The sequence below is a fragment of the Lithobates pipiens genome, unplaced genomic scaffold (assembly GCF_037356315.1).
Source record: "Lithobates pipiens isolate NorthernLeopardFrog02 unplaced genomic scaffold, aLitPip1_a1.2 Scaffold_19, whole genome shotgun sequence".
Classification (NCBI taxonomy): domain Eukaryota; kingdom Metazoa; phylum Chordata; class Amphibia; order Anura; family Ranidae; genus Lithobates; species Lithobates pipiens.
Window position 1 is genome coordinate 471,443,000 of NW_027507764.1, and position 25,518 is coordinate 471,468,517.

General features: G+C 42.9%; 1 protein-coding gene across 2 annotated transcripts; it reads right to left on the bottom strand.

The window, feature by feature from the left end:
• Positions 1-4,266: 4,266 nt before the first annotated feature.
• On the bottom strand, positions 4,267-24,934 carry CUNH8orf89 (chromosome unknown C8orf89 homolog). 2 transcript variants are annotated; one of them, XM_077492876.1, is made up of 6 exons: positions 24,468-24,934; positions 19,966-20,017; positions 16,395-16,552; positions 12,783-12,924; positions 10,045-10,100; positions 4,267-4,958 (listed from the first exon to the last, which is right to left on the bottom strand). In XM_077492876.1, the coding sequence occupies exons 1-6, from the start codon at positions 24,541-24,543 to the stop codon at positions 4,834-4,836; spliced, it is 609 nt and encodes a 202-aa protein (XP_077349002.1). In that variant the 5' UTR covers positions 24,544-24,934; the 3' UTR covers positions 4,267-4,833. The 2 variants fall into 2 exon arrangements, with proteins under 2 accessions (XP_077349002.1, XP_077349003.1); XM_077492877.1 differs by lacking the exon at positions 24,468-24,934 and adding an exon at positions 20,973-21,563.
• Positions 24,935-25,518: the final 584 nt, after the last annotated feature.

Consider the following 25,518-nt stretch of genomic DNA (forward strand, 5'->3'; position numbering starts at 1 on the left):
CATAAAAAGTCTTGTCTAAAGTTTGCCACAAGCCACCTGGGAGACACACCAAACATGTGGAAGAAGGTGCTCTGGTCAGATGAAACCAAAATCAAACTTTTTGCCCACAAAGCAACACAGCTCATCACCCTCAACACACCATCCCCACTGTCAAACATGGTGGTGGCAGCGTCATGGTTTGGGCTTGCTTTTCTTCAGCAGGGACAGGGAAGATGGTTAAAATTGAGGGGAAGATGGATGCAGCCAAATACAGGACCATTCTGGATGAAAACCTGTTGGAGTCTGCAAAAGACCTGAAACTGGGACGGAGATTTATCTTCCAACAAGACAATGATCCCAAACATACAGCAAAATCTACAAAGGAATGGTTCACAAATAAACGTATCCAGGTGTTAGAATGGCCAAGTCAAAGTCCAGACCTGAATCCAATCGAGACTCTGTGGAAAGAGCTGAAAACTGCTGTTCACAAACGCTCTCCATCCAACCTCACTGAGCTCGAGCTGTTTTGCAAGGAAGAATGGGCAAGAATTGAAAGTCTCTCGATGTGCAAAACTGATAGAGACATACCCCAAGCGACTTGCAGCTGTAATCGCAGCAAAAGGTGGCTCTACAAAGTATTAACGCAAGGGGGCCGAATAATTTTGCACGCCCCACTTTTCATTTTTTTATTAGTTAAAAAAGTTTCAAAAATCCAATAGATTTCGTTCCACTTCACAATTGTGTCCCACTTGTTGGTGATTCTTCACAAAAAATAAAAATTTTATATCTTTATGTTTGAAGCCTGAAATGTGGCAAAAGGTTGAAAAGTTCAAGGGGGCCGAATACTTTCGCAAGGCACTGTATAACAGGAGTTCAAATCTAAACAGTTTAAATTTGTATGCAATCAGGTAGGCCCTTGCACTATATAGTTGAAGGTAAATCTAAAGGAAATTGAATAACAAAATTGTATAGTGTATGGCCAGATTAAGAAAGTATTATGGCTATTTGATTAGCCTGACAGCCAGACAACTAGCATAGCAATGGCAGCCTCTCCTCTCAATATATAGCCCTGGCCAAAAGTTTTAAGAATGACACAAATATACATTTTCACAAAGTCTGCTGCTTCAGTTTTTATGATTGAAATTTGCATGTACTCCAGATTGTTATGAAGAGTGATCAGATGAATTGCAATTTATTGTGAAGTCCCTCTTTGCCATGAAAATGAACTTAATCCCCAAAAAAATTTCCACTGCATTTCAGCCATGCCTCAAAAGGATCAGCTGACATGTCAGTCATTCTCTCGTTAACACAGGTGTCAGTGTTGACGAGGACAAGGCTGGAAACCACTTTTTAATGCTGACTGATTTAGAATAACAGACTGGAAGCTTTAAAAGGAGGGTGGTGCTTGAAATCATTGTTCTTCCTCTGTTAACCATGGTTACCTGCAATGAAGCACATGCAGTCATCATTGCTTTGCACAAAAAGGGATTCACAGACAAGGATATCACTGCTACTAAGATTGCATTTACATCAATCATTTATCAGATGCTCAAGAGCTTCAAAGAGCGGTTCATTTGTTGTAAAAAAGGCCTCAGGGCACCGTAGAAAATCCAGCAAGCAGCAGGACCATCTCCTACAGCTGATTCAGCTGCAGGAACAGTGCACCACCAGTGCAGAGCTTGCTCAGGAATGGCAGCAGACAGGTGTGCGTGCATCTGCACACCCAGTGAGGAGGAGACTTTGAGGATGGCCTGGTGTCCCGAAGGGCAGCAAAGAAGACACTTCTCTCCAGGAGAAACCATCAGGTACAGACTGATATTCTGTAAAAGGTACGGGGATTTGACTGCTGGGGACTGATGTAAAGTCATTCTCTCTGATGAATCCCCTTTCTGATTGTTTGGGGCATACAGAAAAACCCTTGCCCAGAGAAGAAAAGGTGAGCCAGCCGGAGGAGTACTGAGATTTTAGCGATGTCTTTGACAAAGGTCAAGTCGGTAGTTTGCCTACACACCGGTCGTACGATTACGCAATTGACCTTCAACCTGGTGCCATACGCCCTTGTGGCCGGGTTTACCCTTTGTTGGTCTTGGAGCTTAAGACCATGGAGGAGAATGTTGCAGATGCACTTTCTCGAGGTTTCATCCGCAAATCCTCATCTCCCACTGGTTTCTTCTTTGTGGAAAGAAGAGTGGTGAACTGAGACCTTGTATTGATTATAGGGGTCTCAATCTTTTCACGATTAAGAATGCGTATCTGATTTTGTTGATTACGGAGGGGCATACAATCTTGTGAGGATTAAGGAGGGTGACGAGTGGAAAGCTGCGTTTAATACCAGAAAAGGCCATTATTAGTACCTTGTAGTGGCTTTTGGCCTTTGTAACGCCCCGGCAGTTTTCCAGGAATTTATTAAAAATGTCATCCGAGATTTGTTGTAGTTATGTGTGGTTGTTTAGCTCGACGATATCCTCATATTTTCCAGATGCCTGTAGGAGCCATCACACAGATGTCTGTCGTGTGCTTCAGAAACTAAGAGAGAACAATCTCTATTGTAAATTGGAGAAGTGTGAATTCCATCGTGAACAGGTTAAATTCATGGGTTATGTCATTTCCACTGCTAGTTTTTTGATGGACCCAGAGAAACTTTCAGCAGTCCTACAGTGGCCCCAACCCATGGGTTTATGTCCTCTGCAGCCTACCTCTGAGTGCTATGCATCCTTGTGGCTACTTTTCCAAGAAATTGTCACCTGCAGAGTACAATTACGAGATTGGTGACAGAGCTGTTAGCGATCATTTTAGCCCTGAACGAATGAAGACATCTCCTTGAAGTTACCACTGTGCCGCTTCTCATTCTTACTGACCATAAGAATCTCATATTCTTGTCTAAGGCTAGATGCCTCTCCCCCAGAAAGGCGCAATGGGATCTTTTCTTGTCTAGTTTCAATCATATTGTCTCTTTCTTAACCGGTACTAAGAATGTAAGGGCTGACGCTTTGTCACAACAATTTTCCTCCACTTCCAAGATGGAGTCAGTTCTGGTTCGTATTCTGGCTACGGTTCGCACCAGTCTCACTTTACATTTGGGTAACAAAATTCTTGCAGCTCAGGTGCTCCTCCTGAGAAACCTTGTGACCGCTGATTTGTCCCAGAGAGTCTCCGCACTGCCGTGCTCCAGACTAATCATTCTCCCAAGGCTGCTGGCCACCCTGGGAGGAATCAACCCTTTTGGAACATTTCCCAAAAATTCTGGTGGCCTAGTCTATGTGCTGATGTAACCGCTTTCGTAGCTGCCTGTTCCGTGTGTGCTCAGAGTAAGACTCCATGACACCTTCCAGTGGGCCTCCTACAACCCATACCCAATGGAGAGAGGCCCTGGACCCACCTGTCTATGGATTTCATTGTGGAGGGGGTACTATCAGGGCTGGGCTCAGCCCTTCCTTCTCTGGGCTGGCTGCTCAGCTAATTGACAGCTCCCATCTCTCCACAGTGACTCACTTGTTGATATCCTGCTCGTCAGTCCTGCCTACTTAAGCCGTCCAGTCCAGATGATCTCTGCCTTCGTCTTGGTCACATCTCTAGAGACGCTCTCCTGTGTTCCTGTTAAAGATTTGCTTGGCTGACATTCCTTCTGGCTCCAGACCCTGATTGCTGTTCATCTACGCTGTTCTCTGGTTCCCTGACGTTTTGGTTTGTCTGACTATCCGTTACGGTTTCTGAACTCTGGCTATGTTTTGACTAAGTTTACTCTGTTTACCTTTTTTATTATTATTATTATTATTATTATTAAACAAGTGTGATTTAACTGTACTTCTGTCTCAGTCTGATTCATGGTTTCTGACACCTTTCATGTGTGGGGTTGATTTTCAGCTAAGGGAGTGGGCTCACTCGCAATTTTGCCTAAGAACACAGCCATGAATAAAGAATTGTACAAAAAAACTGCAAGAGCAACTTCTCCCAACCATCCAAGAACAATTTGGCGAGGAACAATGCCTTTTCCAGCTTGATGGAGCTCCTTGCCATAAGGCAAAAGTGCTAACTAAATGGCTTGGGGAACAAAACATCAAAATTTTGGGTCCATGGCCAGGTAACCCCCCCCCAGACCTTTGAGAACTTGCGGTCAATCCTCAAGAGGCGGGTGAACAAAACAAACCCCACAAATTCTGACAAACTCCAAGCCTTGATTATGCAAGAATGGGCTGCCATCAGTCAGGATGTGGCCCAGACGTTGATTGACAGCATGCCAGGGTGAATTGCAGAGGTCTTGAAAAAGAAGGATCAACACTGAAAATATTGACTCTTTGCATAAACTTCATGTAATTGTCAATAAAAGCCTTTGACACTTATGAAATGCTTGTAATGATACTTCTGTATAACATAGTAACTTCTGACAAAAAGATCTAAAAACACTGAAGCAGCAGACTTTGTAAAAACGAATATGTATGTCATTTTCAAAACCTTTGGCCAAGGCTGTAGGTTTCTTTTGAATCTCAGTTATAAGTTCTCATCTGGAAATATCTCAAAACTGTCCTTTAGTATATATCTCCACCTGCTGTCAGTCTGAGGAATTGCGGCTACATTTTAACAAGTAAGTGAATCGGATTTGAATACAGGTTCACTTTAAAATAAAAACAAAGATATGTTTTTTAAGTATTCTATTTTTTACATGAGTATTAAAAAAATTACTTTAAATTATTCCAAGCATATTCCTTTTCCGTAAAACAAGAATCAGTCACCAGTATCTTATAAACAGAAGTATAAAAAAATCTTCAGTAACTGAATATAGTAAAGCCAAATTAAAGTGAAAGGCCGTTTCAGTTGGAAATAATGCATGAATTTCTAGTGTCATTGCCATTGAATTTAATGGGTTTGTTTTTTGGTGTTTTCGAGACGTATAGTATAAGTTTCCAAGCTGGCCATTTCTGAAAGTCTCTGCAGGTATTGTATGGGAGCTCTGCTGAAAGGGTCTGGATATCTGGAACAGCCTAGGCACAAAAGAAGAAACATATTTTCATGAGCTACAATATACTCCGCAAGACTAAATCCATGAATTAGGTATAAACATAGAAATTCTCCTGTATTCGGTCTCTATTACAGATGGGGGGTCTTCATTTGGCCGCATAGTTAATAGGTATCACTTCTGTACAAAATGAGAAAGCACTAAAAAGGACATGTCTTTGAAGTGTATCTAAGCCCAAGAGCAAAAAGGTGATTTATTGATGATTTCCAGTTCTTAGATGACGTGACTGCATTCGTTTTCTTTTATCAAGCTCTTTCCCCTTTATTTTCACCTGATGGTGCTGCCAGTAACACACTTTCTGTCCTAGGTTGCAAATGCTCACTTAGTGTACTGTATTAATGTAGAAGCACAATGCCATCCTAGGACAGGAAGCTTGTTGGGACCACAGAATGCCTCCCCCTCTCCTGATCTCTATTACATAAGGAGAAAGTGCTCTGTAGGTCATAGAAGTAAACTGGGAAGGCTGATAACATTGCTTGGGATTTCAGTGCAGCACAAGCAGTTTACAAAAGGAAGTTGGGTTCACACTGGATTTCTGGCAGGGTCAACAGATATTTTCCTATACTTGCTGGGCTTCTAACCACATAAGCCCCGGACCATTTGGCTGGCAAAAGACCAGAGCGTTTTTTGCGATTTGGCACTGCATCGCCGTGGCTCCCAAACAAAATTGACACTTTTTTTTCCCCACAAATAGAGCTTTCTTTTGGTGGTATTTGATCACCTCTGCGTTTTTTATTTTTTGAGCTATAAACAAAAACATTGCGACAATTTTGAAAAAAATGCATTATTTTTTATTTTTTGCTATAATAAATATCCCCAAAAAATATATATAGAAAAAATGTTTTTCCTCAGTTTAGGCCAATACGTATTCTTATACATATTTTTGGTAAAGAAAAAAAAACACACAATCAGTGCGTTTAAAAATGCGTTGATTACTGTGTAAATGTGACTGGCAGTGAAGGAGTTAACCACTAGGTGGCGCTGTAGGGGTTAAGTGTGTCCTACAGAGGGATGCTAACTGTGGGGGGGGGGGGGGGGGCTGGGCTGTGTGTGACACATCACTGATTACTGTTTCTGATTACAGGGAGCTGTGATCGGTGTCATTAGGCAGAACGGGGAAATGCTTGTTTACATTAGCATTTCCCCGTTCTTCCTCTCTGTGAGACGATCGTAGGTATCTTCGCAGACATCGAGTCCGCAGGACCCGCGATCACACTCACAGAGCTCCCGGCGGGCACGCGCGCCCGCAAACCGCTTATTAAAGGGCAACATACAGATATGTTAATATGCCTGTACGTGCCCTTCTGCTGATGTATATCAGCGCGAGCCAGTCGGCAAGCAGTTAAAGAGCGACAATATAGGGTAATGTGCATGTATTGGAGAGGTATACTAAATATATATATATATATATATATATATATATTATTTTTTTTACTTTGCCCAGACATTCACTTTAAATGGCTCATTAGAGCAAGCTGCGAAGTCACATGGCCAGTTTGCCTTGAAGGCTTGCTATGATTTCTAGTAGCATATATTCTCAGTTACATTGTTAGGTTGAAAAAAGACAAATGTCCTTTGAAATTATTTTGTCATTTTGACCAAAAGTACTATGCTTTTACCCATAGATGGCAATAGATGAACAAAATATATAAATGAAATACTGTATGTATGTATATATATACATATATACACACACGCACCCATATACCACACACACAGTATCTCACAAAAGTGAGTACACGCCTCAAATTTTTGTAAATATTTTATTATATCTTTTCATGTGAAAACACTGAAGAAATGACACTTTGCTACAATGTAAAGTAGTGAGTGTACAGCTTGTATAACAGTGTAAATTTGCTGTCCCCTCAAAATAACTCAACACACAGCCATTAATGTCTAAACCGCAGGCAACAAAAGTGAGTACACCCCTAAGTGAAAATGGCCCTAATGTGTCAATATTTTGTGTGGCCACCATTATTTTCCAGCACTGCCTTAACCCTCTTGGGCATGGAGTTCACCAGAGCTTCACAGGTTGCCACTGGAGTCCTCTTCCACTCCTCCATGATGACATCACAGAGCTGGTGGATGTTAGAGACCTTGCGCTACTCCACCTTCCATTTGAGGATGCCCCACAGATACTCAATAGGGTTTAGGTCTGGAGACATGCTTGGCCAGCCCATCACCTTTACCCTCAGCATATTTAGCAAGGCAGTGGTCATCTTGGAGGTGTGTTTGGGGTCGTTATCATGTTGGAATCATTCGCCAAAGGGAGGGGATCATGCTCTGCTTCAGTATGTCACAGTACATATTTGCATTCATGGTACCCTCAATGAACTGTAGCTCCCCAGTGCCAGCAGGAGTAATGCAGCCCCAGATCATGACACTCCCACCACCATGCTTGACTGTAGGCAAGACACACTTGTCTTTGTACTCCTCACCTGGCTGCTGTCACACACGATTGACACCATCTGAACCAAATAAGTTTATCTTGGTCTCTTCAGATCACAGGACATGGTTCCAGTAATCCATGTTCTTAGTCTGCGCTTGTCTTCAGCAAACTGTTTGTGGGCTTTCTTGTGCATCTTCTTTAGAAGAGTCTTCCCTCTGGGACGACAGCCATGCAGACCAATTTGATGCAGTGTGTGGCGTATGGTCTGAGCACCGACAGGCCGACCCGCCCCCACCCCTTCAACCTCTGCAGCAATGCTGGCAGCACTTATACGTCTATTTCTCAAAAATAACCACTGGATATAACGCTGAGCAAGTGCACTCAACACCTTTGGTTGACCATGGCGAGGCCTGTTCTGAGTGGAACCTGTCCTGTTAAACTGCTGTATGGTCTTGGTCACTGTGCTGCAGCTCAATTTCAGGGTCTTGGCAATGTTTTTTATAGCCTAGGCCAGTGATTGCGAACCTTGGCACTCCAGATGTTTTTGAACTACATTTCCCATGATGCTCTTGCACTCTTGAGTGTAGTTGAGCATCATGGGAAATGTAGTTCCAAAACATCTGGAGTGTCAAGGTTCGCCATCACTGGCCTAGGCCATCTTTATGTAGCTATAGCGCAACAATTATGTTTTTCAGATCCTCAGGGAGTTCTTTGCCCTGAGGTGGCATGTTGAACTTCCAGTGACCAGTATGAGAGAGTAAGAGCGATTATACCAAATTTAACACACCTGCTCCACATTCACACCTGTAACACTAATGAGTCACATGACACCGGGGAGGGAAAATGACTAATTGGGCCAATTTGGACATTTTCACTTAGAAGTGTACTCACTTTTGTTGCTAGTGGTTTAGACATTGATTGCTGGCTATTTTGAGGGGGCAGCAAATTTACACTGTTATACAAGCTTTACACTCACTACTTTACATTGTAGCAAAGTGTCATTTATTCAGTGTTGTCATATGAAAAGATATAATAAAATATTTACAAAAATGTGAGGGGTGTACTCACTTTTGTGAGATACTGGGGGTTAATTTAGGAAAGGCAAATCCACTTTTCACTGCAAGTGCACTTGAAAGTGCAGTCGCTCTAAATCTAAAGGGGTAGATCTGAAATGAGGGGAAGCTCTGCTGATTTTATCATCCAATCGTGTCCAAGCTAAAATGCTGTTTTTTATCTTCCTTGCATGTCCCCTTCGAATCTACAGCGACTGCACTTCCAAGTGCACTTGCAGTGCAAAGTGGATTTTCCTTTAGTAAATAATCCCCTATGTGTGCTCTCTGAACATATGTATTACATGTGGTATGTTTTCACTGAGCTCCATTCACTATTTGAACACCAAAATCTAGCTCACACCAGGGGAGGACTTGGAACCTAAGGCTTGGGGATAAACACAACCAAGTGGCCCTTCCATGGCAGGGATATACACCAATCAACCATAACGTCTTGACCACTGGCAGGTAAAGTAAATAACATTGATTATTTTGTTACAATGGCATCTGAAAGTGGGTGTCACAGATTTAGTAGTAACTAAAGATAGCAAACTGGCAACAGGTTCATGGGAGACCAAGGCTTAGAGAAGCACGAGGATAGTAAAGGCTGGCCCCTTTAGTCTGATCCAATGGAAGCACTATTGTAGCTCAAACCTCTGGAAAAGTTAATGCTGTTTCCAATAGAAAAGTACAAGAGCATGCAGTGCATCACAGGTTGTTGTGTATGGGGCTGTGTACCCACAGACCGGTCAGGGTGCCCATACTTACCCATGTCCACAGTCAAAAGTGCCTACAATGTGCATGTGAGAATCATAACTGGACCAGAGCAATAGAAGAAGGTGGTCTGGTCTGATGTATCACTTTTTCTTTTACATCATGTGGATGGCCGTGTGTGTGTATCAGTTAGCTGGGGAAGAGATGGTGCTAGGATGCACTATGGGAGAAGGAAAGCTGGCGGAGGCAGTGTACAGCTTTGGACAATGTTCTGCTGGGAAACCTTGGGTCCTGCTATTTGTGAGAATGTTACTTTGGAGTCCATGTGTAGTATCCTCTAGTGTGCTACTAGTTTATATAGTTTGGAATGCTGCTCCTATGGGTCACAGGAGTGCAGTTCGTTCTGCATTCCTGTGACCTGTTTTTTTCAGCTGAAGTACACTGTCAGCTGACATCAAAGAATCAGTCCAGGCTTTGAAAAAATCCCAACAATATGGTCAGAATCTGCCCAGAAGCCTGTACCAGCACATGGCTCAGCCTCTCAGTGATCTGCCGAGAACCAGAGCCAGCCACTCCCACTCCTGCTCCCTCCACCACCCATCGCTCCACTGAACGCTGGAGGAGCAGAACAGAAAGCCAGTGACTGACAGTCACGGTTCTCTGCTTAGAGTGGAGGGGCAGAAATGAGCGATCATGGTGTTTTATCACTCAGTAATCTGTGTAGAGCCAACGGGGAAAGTATGCAGAATTGGGTCAATGATCCATCCATGTAGGAGAGTATAGTGGAGTTTTTTTTTACCATAGCCCGTACTTCTCTTTTAAACAACTAAAAACCTCCTGTGCAGATTATATGCCCCTAACGGTTACAGAATACATATTACAAAATAAATAAAACATACTTGTCTGCTCTCGCTGAAAAGACCGTGACTTGGAGGCATCACTGGACACTTGTATTCTAGATCACAGAAATGTTATAATTATAGAACCATTAACATTCAAAAATATTAAAGATGGCAGGTAAAATGCATACAATTATCCCTCCATTTCATTTATTTTAAAACAGATATCCAATCTTATAATAATTTGTGCTCCGCAGCTAGCGGTCAGCCATTGGAAGATCCAGTCCTCACTAACAATCTGATCATTATGTCAGCTATGATCACATGCAGGCTGGAAATTCATTAAAAAGAAAAAGCAGTGAGCCTGCAGCCCAAGGCAGATAGTGTGCCTCTGTTTAATACTGTAACTGTAGGATACAATTATACAATTTAGAAATAAAATCAGTAAAAAAAAGTAAAAAAATATTATATATATGGTGTAATTATTCATTTTACATTAGTATCCATTTTTAACCTATAAAACCAAATAAAATCATAAAGCTGAACCCTGTAATAAATAAATATTGTCTAAATACAAGAGGATATCTATGCAGTAATCCAGAATGAAACTTTACTTATATGCAGGAACTTCCTTTACTAATGACCAGTCAGTGCTGCTCTGTCTCCTTGTACATGGGTGGCTCCCTCCGCCGCTTCCTGCATTTTTTTGCAAGTAGCCTGTAGTGGGTGGACCTGCAGAGTCACTGCCCCTACTTTGCCACTGTGCTACACATAGCTTGTACAGTGAACAACGTCATATCTTTACAATGTAATCTCTGGGTTTGCAACGGTAAGTACATTTTAGTCATTGTGCCTAGTTCAGCTTTAATATTTCCTTAAAATAAAATAAAAATGTAAAAACTATTTAGGTAGGTCAAATTTGTCATAGCATTATAGTCAATTTAACCTATGCATATTGATACTGCAAGATTTGGCCAGTGCATTTAGGTTTTGATGACCTTTAGTCATGAAATGGGTTAAAGCACCCCTGTCAATGGCAAGCAAAACCGTTCATTTGAATGGACTGCCAAATGCATAGAAACGTGCAAGACGTAGTGCAAACTCTACTCTTGCAAATCGCTGTATGATTTGGTGGCTGCAAACGCAGCATGTTTGCTAGATGAGACACCTCCGCAGCCGTACGTATAGTTCAGCTGTCTGTGCCGGGGGCATTGGGGGGCGGCTGCATATAGAAGAATCATTCTCTCCATCTTCCTCCTGCTGTCTTTGAATGCCTGCAAGAGGAAGAGGAGAAGCAGGCATTCAAAGACTGCAGGAGGAAGATGGAGAGAATTATTCTTTTATATGCAGCCATCCCCACTGCTCTTCTTATTCTGCTTATATCTGCTGCCCTTCCTGTGCTCTCTGCCCCACCCATCATCTTTGCCCCCAAGTGTTCTCCACCTCCCCTTGACTCTTGGCTCTCAGCCTTCCCGTGCCCTCCACCCTACTCTTAGCCCCCCGTGCTCGCCACCTTCCCATGTGCTCTCCACATCCCTCCATGCTCTCCGCTACCCCCCTGTGCTCTCCACATCCCCCATGCTCTCCGCTACCCCCTGTGCGCTCCACACCCCCCCATACTTTCTGCTGTCCCCCTGTGCTCTTCACATCCCCCCATGCTCTCTGGTGCCCCCCTGTGCTCTCCACATCCCCCCCATATTCTCGGGTGCCCCCCTGTGCTCTCCACATCCCCCATGCTCTCCACTGCCCCTCTGTGCTCTTCCCCTCCCCCCATGCTCTCCGCTGTCCCCTTGTGCTCCCCACCACCCCCCATGCTCTCCCTCTCCCCCTGTGCTCTCCCCCTTCCCCATGCTCTCTGCTGCCCCTGTGCTCTCCACCTCCCCCCTGGCTCTCAGCCTTCCCTGTGCTTTCCACCTTCCCCCATGCTGTCCGCTGCCCCTCTGTGCTCTCCACATCCCCCCAATGCTCTCCACCTCCCCCCAATGCTCTCCACCTCCCCCATGCTCTCCACTGACCCCTGTGCTCTCCACATCCCCCACTTCATGGTCTCCACCTCCCATCTGCCCTCCCCCAGTGCTCTCCAGCCCCCCGAGTGTTGTCTACCTCCCCCCAGTGCTCTCCTTCCCCTAGCCACCCCCACTGTTGGCTGCCTCCCCCCAGTGCTCTTCCCCCCCAGTGCTCTCCAGCCCCCCCAGTGTTGTCCGCCTCCCCCCGTGATCTCTGCCCAACCCCTGTGCTCTCCTACCCTCTCTGTGCTCTTCGCTGCCTCCCCCTAGTACTCTCCACCCTCACTGTGCTCTCCTGCCCTCCCTGTGCCCTCCCTGTGCTCTCCACCCAACCCCATGTTTTTGCTTCCCCATGTGCTCTCAAATCAAATCCCCCACCTCCTGTGCTCTCCAGCCTTCCTGTACCCTCCTCTTCCTCCCTGTTTTCACTGCCTCTCCCCTGTGCTCTCACCCCCCCCCCCCCATTTTCTCAAGGTTCCTTACTGTGCTCTCCGCCCCTCTTTTATGCTCTTTCCCAGTCCCCCTTGTGCCCCCCCCCCCCCCGCACCTCTGTCGGGTACCCACTACCCTCTTCTGGGGGATCCATTAGGGTGGAGAGTGGGGAGTTCAGTTAACATGTCATGGGCTGCTCAGTCCAAAATGCCCGGGCCTATTCTTTGTCCCAGTCTGGGCCTGTTGGTGGCCCATATACAAGTAATAACCAAGTCAAGTATTCAAACAGCAGCAACTTAATTCAAATATATACAATGAATAAGAGACTCCTGAACTGTAAAAAGCCTATGCCTCAATTACCTGTCAGTGTTGAGATGAGGGGAACACATCATATATCCTCTGTAGTCTCGTAAATGAGGGAACCGATTCATTTTGGTGCCTGGAACTCCCAAGCTGAGATCAGTTGTGTTTGAGTTCTGGTTACCCATGACAGAATATAATCCTAAATAGGACAAAATCAAAATAAACAAGATCCTCACTTTTCACAACAGATTATCTACTAGTATACACTTCATAGAAAGGTGGATTTAGCATTCACTGTAGCCCAGCAACACAAGTATGGAGCTCTGTATTATCATGCTGTTTCCAAGTAACACCTCAATAAGCATATAAGGAACTAATGATAGTGAATGCAAATGCTGGCACCAATCGTACCAGAAAATACATTGGATAAACGTGTGGTGCAGAGTTCTCCTGCTCATTGTTACATATTCGCCAGGTTGCTGGTTTTCTCCCACACAAGGAATATACATATAATACTGAATATAAATACTGGCATCAGCTGAGGATGAAGTATCCACCTTTAAACATTTTTAAAAAATGAGTACAAAAGACCAAGTCAGAACCTTGCAGACCTGAGAAAGAGAGGACTAGTACGGAAATGGTAAAATAACTCACAGCCATAAAGAAGTGAGCTTTAACAGTAAAAGAGGGAATCTTATTCTTCAAACCATATGATTAATCAAGGGTTTGGTGATGTCACTAAGAACTGGTGGAACTAGTGGTTGAAGTACCTTTCTTTGGTCTGTCTGAAATAACAAATAAGGAAACAGACCTTTGGCAATGGCAGGAAGATATAAACAGTTGGCCTGAACAACATTTAGAAAATGGTGAACAATCTCCTAGTGATGAACTGGTGGCAGACAAAAAGGATGGCAAAACAATGTCCTTATTTAGATAAGAAGAGGCCACCTTAGGCAAAAAAAAGTCCTGGGTCGCAAAACAACCTTGTCCTCGTGAAGAACCAAAAGGGGTTCTTTAATGGACAACGCTGCCAGTTCCAAAACCTGTCTGGTCAAAGCAATTGCTACTAGGAAACTTTTGGGACAAATGGTGAAAATGAGCATTCATTAATTAGCTCAAATGGAGGCATTTGAAGAAATGACAAGACTAAATTTAAGTTGATTTCAAGGGGAATCTAATAGGAGGAGCCGAATGTGACCCCCTGAATGACTGTAAAAACCAAGCAGTGAACTGCCAACGGTGTCTGACAGAGAATAGCCAAGGCAGATACCTCAATGGTACCATTATGGCACCTGAGTGCCACAAAGACATTACCTTGATGATACCCAGGGCCAAGCGCTGGCCAGCCCAAAAAAAAATAAAAAAATCTGACGTCATGTACTATAGCCATGTTCTGAAAGTGTAACATTACACAAAAGAGGAAGTTCCGCTTTTCTTCCTCCAACACCCCCCTATATTTTGCTCATATATTTGACTGGACATTGAAAAGAGAAAGAGTGCATTAGCTCATCTCTCCGTCACACTGTTCTCTCACCCTATTCAAATGCTTCTTGCACTGCAGCAAAACCAGTTGGCTTCCTCTCCCTACCCAGTCTGAACCCTGCTGTTCAGGGTTTGCAAGTCAAATGCAGGTACTTGCACTGCTTACATTGAAAAAAGACATTTAAGAATGTATTACTGAATACGGAACTATATAATTTTGTGTCTTTTTTATCTGCCTGGAGTTAACCTTTAAGGGCTCATTTACATCAGCTATATTCATTTTTAAGAACGATACAAAAAAAATAAAATAAAAAAAAAGCATGTACTATATTTCAATGAGCCTACACCATTGCAATATTTCATTTGCCTTTAAACAGCACACTGCATTTTTTTTTTTTTGCATATAAACATACCAGAGCACACTGCAAACATATGTAAATGAAAGTCATAAAAAAACAAATCATAAATAATGCAAGAAAACACCACACACACTATAAACACCTTACAAATGCATGTATATGCACATGCGGAACTGCTCAATGAACACAGGAATTTCAGTGTAAGCAAGCTCTAAATGTTTACTAGAGGTTTGCTGAATTAGACACAAACGACTACACAAACGGTTAAGGGCAGCCTATCACTAAACCATTTTATTGCACAAGTACTGATATTGCAATCTCTAAAATATGAAGTAGACAATAGGGTGGTAGAGCCAAGTCTATGGGAGGGTTCGCTGGACAGAAGAACCCTCAGGAGACCAGAGATTGTATAAGAATACGTCAGTACTCTGACACCACGCTGAGATGTTATATGACATTGTAATATCAGTATGTGGCATTTTGTTTTTCTTTTGGGACTATGAGGTAATTATAATTTTTTATTATCTAGCTGAAGAAAGAATTTATAATCCAATGGGGCCAGGCTGTCTGTTTTTAAAGCCAGAAGAAAGAGTATAATGTACTTGTCATACAAATAGAAGTTTATATCAGATAAATACGTTAAAACCGTCTGTTATTTGAAGTAATATGACAGAATTAAAAGCCAATTCCACCCACAAGTGACAGCTTAGACTTAAGCAGAAATACATAATGTACACACAAAGTTAGATATAAATGGGTTCCAGCAAGCCCTACAATTTTAGCCTCCTGAGTGTCCTTCCAGATGTTTCCAGCAGTCTCCTCCATTCCTAATGTAGCAGTTTGCTGACTGCCATCATGATGATTGTTAAGTGAGATCTTATCCCAGAGCAGTCAAGAAAAACCATGTGGTATGTGGCAAGAGTTCAATGACTTGTTGGAATGTCACATCCCTTTTAACCCCAAAAGGGACAACACAAAACAAGGGGCTTATGGATAGGCAAGCCCTTCAACACTAAATAGTTACAGTACTTGACAATGACACTCCATGGTTAGGCCAAAGCAACTCAAGATGGGGAAAAGTTGAGGCATGATATAACATTTGGCTCTGGCAACATCATCAAAAGTGGTATAGCTGACTAGTAGAGGAAATCCTTTCTGGAGGATGGTAGCAAGGAGAGGACAACAGGAGAAAGTCAGCACTTGAGTGACTGGTGAGTGAGCAGTCTGGGAGGACTGTGGAGAGAGAGAGAGAATGTGTGTGTTTCAGTCTAGAGGACTGTGGAAAGGACCTAGGAGGGCTAATGACAGGGGCAGCTTGGCAGTGCCTGAAGAGGTGGTTCTGGGATCAGTAGCCACAGGAAGGTATGCTGGATGCTGAAATTGCTACACATCTAAAGAGGCCTTGGGTTCCTGCCTGTAATGGGCTATTGCTCTTAAAATCAGACTGAGAGCCTTTTTGTCAGATTCACCAAACAGTGTGCCAGCTGGAGTTCTGCCAGAAAGTTAATGCTGGAGGAAGCGTAGGCGTGTATATAGACTATGTATAGGAAAGTTGTCCCTTAAGTTGTTCTGCAGTTAAATGGGCATCCCATAATTTCCAAATCCCTATCCAATCCCTCAATAACAAAAACAAAGCACTGGACTGTTCTCTGACTTGGAGTGCTTGTGAAGATGCGGTGTGCCTGGCTGTGCAAGGTGAGGAATCCAATCTACTTATGGCTCCCTGTTATATGTAAGCATACACATTGTTTCAGTTCTATTGCATCACATAAGCTACAATGAAACCCAGCCCCAATCATTAGTATTCAAATTCATATCTGGTACTTACCATTACTCTGAATTGCTGACAGAGTACTACTCCAGCTGAGCTTGCGAACGCAAGAGTTGGCACAGTGTGGTGAAATAGTCATAAGCTGACACTGGAGTCTAGAGAGAACTCCTGGAATGTCATGTCCATAATTTAATGGATGGCCATATAGTATGAACCTAGCCATGAATGAAAAAAAAAAAAAAAAAAGAGTAATGAGGAACTTACAGATTATGAGAAAGGTAATTATGTACAGTAAATTTGCTAACAGTGTGTAAACAACAAAAACAAGTCATTTGTTTACACATATGTACTTAATGTTCTACCTTAGATGACCTCTTGAAGGTTTTAAGCAGCATTATGAGTACCTACAGGATAGTGCTATGCATAGGTGTTTGCAAGGGGTGTACCAGGTGTGCCTGGGCACACCCTAATCACTACGTACTGATTTCCCCTACTTCCCCCGTGTTGCACCTTTTCCCCACCGCAGTGCAGCTGGCTTCCCTCCCTCCCCCGGCTGCTGCAGGGGAAGTTTGAGAATGGAGAGCAGAGGAAAGGGCTAGTAAATATTTTTCTACCTTCTCCTTCCTTTTCTAAATTAACACATTGAACACACTCACTCATTGTGTTCATTCTTTTTTTTTTAACACAGGTATCTTGTGTTCATTCTTAACTGAAGCATAGTAAACTGTGCTTCAGTTTGTGAATGAACAGGAAGCGTCTCAGCACAGAGCACTTCCCATTAATTCACTGTCCCGTGTAGCTGATAACGCAGAGAAAGGCATGTGTGTTTGAGCTTTGGGGGGGGCATACCCTAATTGAATGGGCTGCGCACACCTATGCTGCTATGGTCTCAAAGGTGAAGGCTTGTTAGCAGTGGAATGAATGAATTACTTTGAACCACTAATCTAAGGGCAAGTTTACACCAGATACAGTTTTGTTCAGTTCCGTGCGCTTTTCTTCTGCACTAAAGATGCATGCACAGCGTTTTCCATTTATTTCAATGGCTCTAGTTCACAACATGCAGTCCGTTTCCAAAGCAGAAACTGTTAACTAGAGCCATTGGAATACATGGTGTGCACTGTGCATGCATTTTGTGCAGAAAAAAAGCGCAGGGAACTGAACGGAACTGCGTCTGGTGTGAACTAACACTTAGTGCAGAAACTGAATGGCACACATGCAGCAACCTAGGCCAGACTAATGTCAAGAAAAGGATCAGTTCTGAGCAAAGAAAATACATATAAAAAAAATGTATGAAATCATTGATCTTTTTGTTACAAGTAGTTTTATTGAAAACATCAAAGCCAAAGTACAAACCTTTCACTCATACAGATAAGATCTAGTATACCAGAAATTTCTCAAACAGCACAATCACTTATCAGTCATATGCAGATGGTAGGTGAACTATAGTGAAATAAACTGTGTTTTATTCGTTCTGAACTAGGTAAGGAAACAGAAGATAGCTGAGCGCCTCTAATGCCTCACTGAGTGACCTGTAAATTTGTGGAACACGAGTATTTACTGTAGGTCTGATTAGGGTGGGGGAAAAAAAATAGGGAAAACGTTCTAGTGCCAGCTTCACCAAGGCTTAAATGCTTTGACACAAGGCATGAATATTCAATAGGAGTCAGATTTATCTGAAGCCCTGCGGTGGTGGGTTGAAGCATATAAAAGGGAAAGTCCTAGGAAGGGGAGGCGGAAGGGGGATAAAAGAAAAAATGGGTGTTTAGGGCAAGGCGTTAGGTAACAGGGAGAAAGCAGGGATAAAAGTTGGGGGTGCGACCTTTCAAAGTGGAACGCCATGAGCTACCATAAGCAGGGGCTCCTAATTTGGAATTAAGATAATTCCAATGATGGCAAAATCAGAACTACTGTATGTATGGAAAAAAGATAGCAGGGTGTTTACTGTATATAAATCTGTAGGCTTTGTAGGGTATTGTGTAAAAAAAAAAAAAAAAAACTTGTTTAAATCCAATCTAATCCTTCATAAAAGAAGAAATTGGTGCACCAACCAATCCACAACCCTGTAAAAATTCTGGATTGCCTCACAATACGGTAACAAATGAGATATTACATCGTGCACCATCATCCCAAATGGATATAGAAATGGATATTGGGAAATCCACAACCCTGACTAAGTGACAAGCCTAGTAGTACTCCTGTATATAGGGAAGGCTTATGCCCCCATGTGATTTGGGAAAAGTCAGACTTTTGCCCATTATTCCAGGGTGAAAACATTGAGGTTTTGTTGCATACATTTCCAAATACGTGTAAAACTTTGCTGCATCAAGGCACCTCTGAAAAGTGAGGACCCACAACTCAAATCTATCTGAGCTCCCAGCTATGGGTCATACGTATATTAAAATACACAAATTAAGTAGCTGAGGATGAAGATAAAGATCACTGCACTCTGTCCTGTCAATGATAATCCAGCCTGATAAAACATACTTGTCTCTTTTATCTTTTAGAAACCCCAGTAACAAGATACTCCATCAGTATTTCCAGTTAAATCAAGCTTCCAGGATCAATAAAGAGTCAAATTATTTTATCATGCCCCCATGATGGATTTTTCATAATTCAAAAAGGAAAACAAAAAAAACTGGAGAGGGACAGAGATTTAGACTACCACAGGGAAATCTTACCAATAAAGTCTTCAAGAGATAAAAGATTGTGATTAATTTTGTTGGTGCCCATCCAAAATGAAAAAAAAAAACACTGTTATGCCCTGTACACACGGTTGGATTTTCCGCTGGAAAATGTGCAATCGGATCATGTTGTCGGAAAATCCAACTGTGTGTGGGCTCCATCTGACTTTTTCCATCGGATTTTCTGACGCACAAAGTTTGAGAGCAGGATCTAAAATTTTCCGACAACAAAATCCGATCGCATAAATTCGGACCGTGTGTAGACAATTCCGACAGACAAAGTGCCACGCATGCTCAGAATAAACTAAGCCCTTGTACACACGGTCGGAGATTCCGACAACCAAATCCGTCGGATTTTGTCCGACGGATTTTGTCTGAAACTGTTGCATACACATGGTCGGACAAAGTTGTCGGAAAATCCGACGTGATTACGTTATTTCGTTACGATGGGACTACGTTCAGGCTAGTAGCCAATAGCTTTGGTGTAGGAATTTGATCTGAGCATGCGTGGCACTTTGTCCGATCGGAATTCTCTACACATGATCGGAGTATTTCCGATCAGAGCATTTTGTCGGAAAATTTTACCAACAAGTTGGAAAACTTGGTCCGTCGGATACTCCGACAGAAACAGTCCGATGTAGACCACACACAGTCGGAATATCCGACAAAACAGTCCGATTGGACACATTCCATCGGAATCGCCGACCGTGTGTACAAGGGCTAAGAGATGAAAGCTATTGGCTACTGGCCCGTTTATAGTCCCGACGTACATGTTTGACGTCACCTCGTTCAGAACGATCAGATTTTCCGACAACTTTGTGTGACCGTGTGTATGCAACACAAGTTTCGGGCAAAATCCGTCGGAAAAAATCCGATGGATTTTGTGGTCGGGATGTCCGACCGTGTGTACAGGGCATTAGTGTTTTTGTAAAATGTGCATTGCTTACCTGTCATTAAGGACTGAAGAATCCAGATAACCTGAGCCTCTAACATGTAAATCTGTAGGGGATTAAACAGGGAAGGGATATAAGATACAGAGGAATGTCTATCAAGGCTTTAATTCGTTATTTGGTCCACATAGCTCAGTTTCAACTTCCTAAAGAATTTGATTAATTGCTTGCAAGACTTTTGAAAATTTTGTTATTCTTGAAAAAATTCTAGGGGAAAGATATTATATATTATTTAATTTAGCTTCATTCAGTTTTTTTCCCTTATTTTCACCTGTGAATCCTGTGACTAACACACTTCCAGTTCCAGGTCTACATTTTTTCCACTATACCCATGGAAGAAGCCATGGTTGTCATACAGACTTAGCATCATCCAACATGTCTGTCTTTGTTCATTTCCATTACACAAATAATTGGTGGGAATAATGGATACACAATAAAGAAAAGGTTCTTTGTGCTTTCTTATCAGCTCATAGGAAGTTTCTGACATCTGAAAACTCTTGCAGCCATCACATCTAAGGACATTGCAAAAAAATAAATTCCAGATATGGAAATTTTATACATAGTTACACTGGTCCGGCTGGAACTAATGTAACTATGCATATACCATAACTGGCTGATATGTCCGAAAGCTGGAAATCACTGAAATCACCCTAAATGGCTGCCTTGCTGCATTCTGAACACAGGAGGTCAGCCAGGTCTGTGAACATTTCCTATGATTCTTTGTCCACTGGCTGATTAATGTATTTCTGGCATAAACACATGGACCAATTCGCTGATAGTTTCGCATTTCACACTCTTTTGATTGGGGATGTAACCCATTGTTACTTTTGGGTTTCTTTCCTTCTGCAGCTTAGTGTAAACAAAAGAAGACATAAGGGGCCAGATCAGACACCTTGGCTTATGTGGCTAAACCAGACACCACCGAGTGCAAGGAAACATTTGGTGCCCAAACGTCACAGACCTCATCCCATAAAAGAAAGTGAGATTAAAAAAAAAGTTATTACCTGTTAACCGAATTTCCAGGAATCTTCCAGGACACCTTACATGTGAGATAGAGGCTCCTCCCACCAAGAAACACATGATCCACTTCTATAAAAAAAGAAAAAAATCTGACATAGACCCCAGGTCCTCAGTATTGGAATATAACTGAAGGCTCTGAGGGTCTTCCTGAACTGAAAAGTAATGCTTCACCTATGTGTTTTTCCTGCTGGCAAAAAAGTTTATTTCCGGTGTCCATTTTGCACAAATCTGTGTGAAGACAACCAGGCTCGGGCACCATTCTGTCTGCACTAGTTTCCAGCTAAGAATCTTTGAGGGCCCCCGTGACCATAAGAACCCCCAGCGACAACAACAAATCCTTTACAGTGTAAATAGACTCCATTATGAATTTTTTAAATTTCATAATGGAACATTTGTTTACAGCCTATATTTCCCCAAGGGTTTCCTTCGGAGGAAGATGTGAGAGTAGAACCCTCCTTCCCTTTCCTCTTTTGCAAGTGGGGTTATCACCCTGTGTTGCAGTATTTCTTCTAGCAGAGATAAAAGTGGAGCTCCACCCAAAAGGGGTAGCTCTGCTCGTTTGCCTCCCCCCCCCCTCCTCCGCTGCCACATTTGGCACCTTACGGGGGGGAAGGGAGTGGGTATCGGCTTTTGACAGGTACCCTCTCCCACTTCCGTCTGACTTCGCCACAGAGAACACCGCCGGAAGTTTGTCTCAGCCTCCTCCTTCCCCCGCTGCTAGGCTATTCACAAAGCGCAGCATGCTTGGAGCATGCGCAGTAAGGAACTGGCTGTGAAGCCGAAAGGCTTCACTGGCGGTTTCCAATAGCTGAGTTGGCAGCGGCAGCACCAGAGAGCAGATTGCAAAAATCGGCTTGGGTGAAGACACCACTGGATTAGTGGACAGGTATGTGTCCTAATATTAAAAGTCAGCAGCTACAGTATTTTTTCTGAAGTAGCCCGGAGCTCCGCTATAAGAGCAATTCCACTTTTACTTGGTCTTGTCATAGAGAAGTAGCAAAGAATCTTGATGGGGGGTCTGTAAATTCTATTCTGTAGCCATTTCTTGTAATGTCCAGTATGAAGGGGATTTTGGGTGGCTTTTTGCCAATCTTCCATCCACATGGCAGCTCGAGTCACTGGGAATCCAGCTTCTTTGTTGGGGTTGAAAATAAATCTTTTCCCTTCCTTTCTTGAAAGGCCAGCCTTTCTTTTGGCCTTGCTGCTTGCATTTTTTTTCTGCCTCTGCCTGTTGAGATGTAAAACTTCTTCCCAGATTGCTTGTTTGGAGTTGGAAAATCTTTCTCATGTCTGCTGACCTCTAATACTGAAGATAGATCACTGTCAAACAGCATATTTCCTTTGAAGGAACCTGCAAAGCTTAGCATTTGAGGTCAGCTCCCCTTGCCATGTCTTTAACCATATCGCTCTTCTTGCTGAGCAAAGAAGTGCAGTAGCGCTTGTTGTGAATTTAATTTCCTTTGAGAAGCAGCTATAGTCACGCTAAGTTCCTTGTGGCTCTGGCCTCTCCCCCAGGTGCTCCTGCAGTATGTATAGGTGGATGCAGAAAAAATGTTCACAACCTACCACCATTGCAGCCATTGTTTTTCCTCCCTAGCCATCATTAGCCTCATGCAGTATCATGGGTCCTGAGATCTGGTCCGCACCTGCTGGACCAGAATTGATTTATCTTCAGGGTCCTGGCACTAGTTTACATGGCTGGAGCTGCGGCTCCTGGAAGAGACACCACTATCGCTGGAAGCACATAATTTGGAAGTGATGCCACCACCGATGACCACCAGGACCGGGCTGCCAAAGCACGCCAACAGGAACTGTCACCTGGGAGCCACACACGGGAGCGGAAGATACCGGGACTACCATGCAGATCCACAGTCTCCCCTACCTACCTTTTGCCTCCCTGAACCAGTACTCTGACACACAATGACAAGACCACTAAACATAGGCTGGCAGCAAGATAGGGAGGAAAACTGGCAACCTGCGAAAGAAGGAAAGCTTACTAAGCCTGGATGCCTGAGGGTATGATTGAAGCCTCTCCAGTGGAAGAGAAACCTCTGTGCAATGTAAAGAACATGATAGGATTAAATGTGTTTGATTGTAGGTAGGTGGAGCCATCTCTCAACGTTGTCCTGGAAGAAAACTAATTTATTTTAGCTTATCAGTCCTTAGATGTGGTGGCTGCATTATTTTTTTCTTTTTACAGGCTTATGCCGCGTACACACGATCGGAATTCCAGCCAGAAAAAGACTGATGAGAGCTTTTCATTGGAAAATGCGACCGTGTGTATGCTCCATCGGAATTTAGCTGTCCGAATTTCCGCCAGCCAAAAATTGATAGCACGTTCTCAATTTTCCAAACAGAAAACCTTTCTATTGGTAATTCCGATCGTGTGTATGCAATTCTGACACGCCAAAAATCACGCATGCTCAGATTCAACTACGAGACAGAAGCTATTGACTACTAGCTATTGAACTTCCTTTTTCTAGTCCCGTCGTACGTGTTTTACATCACCGTGTTATAAACGATCGGAATTTGATGTGACCATGTGTAGGCAAGACAGCTTGAGCCGAATTCCGTCGGGAAAATCATCAGAGCTTTTTCCGACGAGAATTCCGATCGTGTGTACGGAGCATAAGAACATTTTCAGAAAATATAGAAAATACCTCTTGATCTTACTTAAAAAAACAATGTTCTGTCACTTCCTGTGACCTGAATTTATATATCAAAATATGTAATTTTCCTTCCATTTTCTCTTTTTTAAATTACTGTCACCCAGCATGTAATGGAGAAGGGAGGGAGAATAACATGGTTATTCTTCTTTCCCAGGGAAAGATATAGCAAAGTGAGTGAGGGTAGCCAGTCTAGAACATGAAATGTATTGTTTGCAGTATTACCAGGTAAAAATAAAGGCAAAAAAGTCTGGAAGTGAGGAAACCAGTGTAACCAATACATCTAAGCCCTTGTACACACGGTCGGAGATTCCGTCGGAATGTGTCCGATCGGAGCGTTTTGTCGGATATTCCGACTGTGTGTGGTCTGCATTGGACTGTTTCCGTCGGAATATCCGTCGGACCAACTTTTCCAACTTGCCGGAAATATTTTCCAACAAAATGCTCCGATCAGACATACTCCGATCATGTGTAGAGAATTCCGATCGCATGCATGCTCAGATCAAATTCCTACACCAAAGCTATTGGCTACTAGCGTGAACATAGTCCCGTCATAACGAAATAACGTCATCACGTCGGATTTTCTGACAACTTTGTCCGACCGTGTGTATACAACAGTTTTGGACAAAATCCGTCGGACAAAATCCGACGGATTTGGTTGTCGGAATCTCCGACTGTGTGTACAAGGGCTAAGGACTGGTAGACTGCGATATAGTAACGGTTTTGTTTAGTATAGGTACAATTTTTAAAAATTGCTGCCACTATTCCTACCAAGTTCTGTCTATCATCAGTGCTCCTTAGTGGAATGTTTACCTTGAGAGATGCTGTGAAAGTCCATCCTCCCATCTCCTATGCTGGGCTGCTGTATCCAGTTGTTCCACTTCTTCATATTTGGGCACTTCCAGTGGGAGAGACAGCATTACAAGGCACCAAGGACACAAGGAATCCCGAAAGCAGCAGCATGGAACATAACGCTCACAGATCTTTTCTTCAAACCAGGATGTGTTTGAGCAGAAAATTATTATTTAGAGTCCATGGGGAACAAGACATCCAACGTAGAGATTTGTAGTGATGACCCTGCATTGCCAGAAAGCATACTCTTCCATTCCCTGCAAAGGGTATAGAAGGATATTACAATCTGACCTAGCAAAGAGCATCCTCTATATATAATGTAAATGGCTGCAAATACAGAAGGGAAAAATAAATATTAAATATAGCAACGGAGAGATTGTTTCTAAAATTAAAGTGCTTTGTTCCAAAGTGGCATTGGCTGTCTCCTAGGGACCTAATAAACAAACTGCAAAAGCAAACTAAACCACATTGACTAGGATTACAATGTGAGCACAATGTGCTGGCAATGGTTGGTTGTACAAACTGAAAAGGCAGCCTGGCACTGTGCCATCTGTTACTAGGCAGGTCAGTGCTGTCCAGTCATTTTCAGCTTTATTTGGTAGGAATTCTATTAGGTGCAGTAACTCAAAGCAACCAACGTTCACTCTGCTGGACACTAACCAGTACAGGATGCATTCTGATTGGTTGCACCTACACATAATATTATGTATTCATTAAATAACTCTGTAGGTGTAAATAACATCAATGCACGTTTTTCTTTAAATTTCAGCTAAAGACGTTAGAAATTCAAGTTATATTTTATATTTTCCAAAGTTTATTTGGTTTTGTGACTGATGTAAAAATGATCCTGAGCAGATGTGATGCTATTATCAGATGTGCTGTAACCGATGAAGGCGCTCCCATCTTCACCCAATTTTCCTTTCGGGTTTGCGGACTCCAGCTGTACGAGTAGCCGGTTTCGCAATTACGTCACTGCAGTGGGAGCAGATTACATCACAGGACTTTGAATGAA

Coding starts and splice junctions, on each gene's coding strand:
- CUNH8orf89 (XM_077492876.1), bottom strand. CDS start 24,543: ATGAAGAAGTGGAACAACTGGATACAGCAGCCCAGCATAGGAGATGGG. Junction 20,018..24,467: donor CTTTCACAGCATCTCTCAAG/GTAAACATTCCA, acceptor AATCCCCTACAG/ATTTACATGTTAGAGGCTCA. Junction 16,553..19,965: donor TCTTCAGTCCTTAATGACAG/GTAAGCAATGCA, acceptor ATTCATGGCTAG/GTTCATACTATATGGCCATC.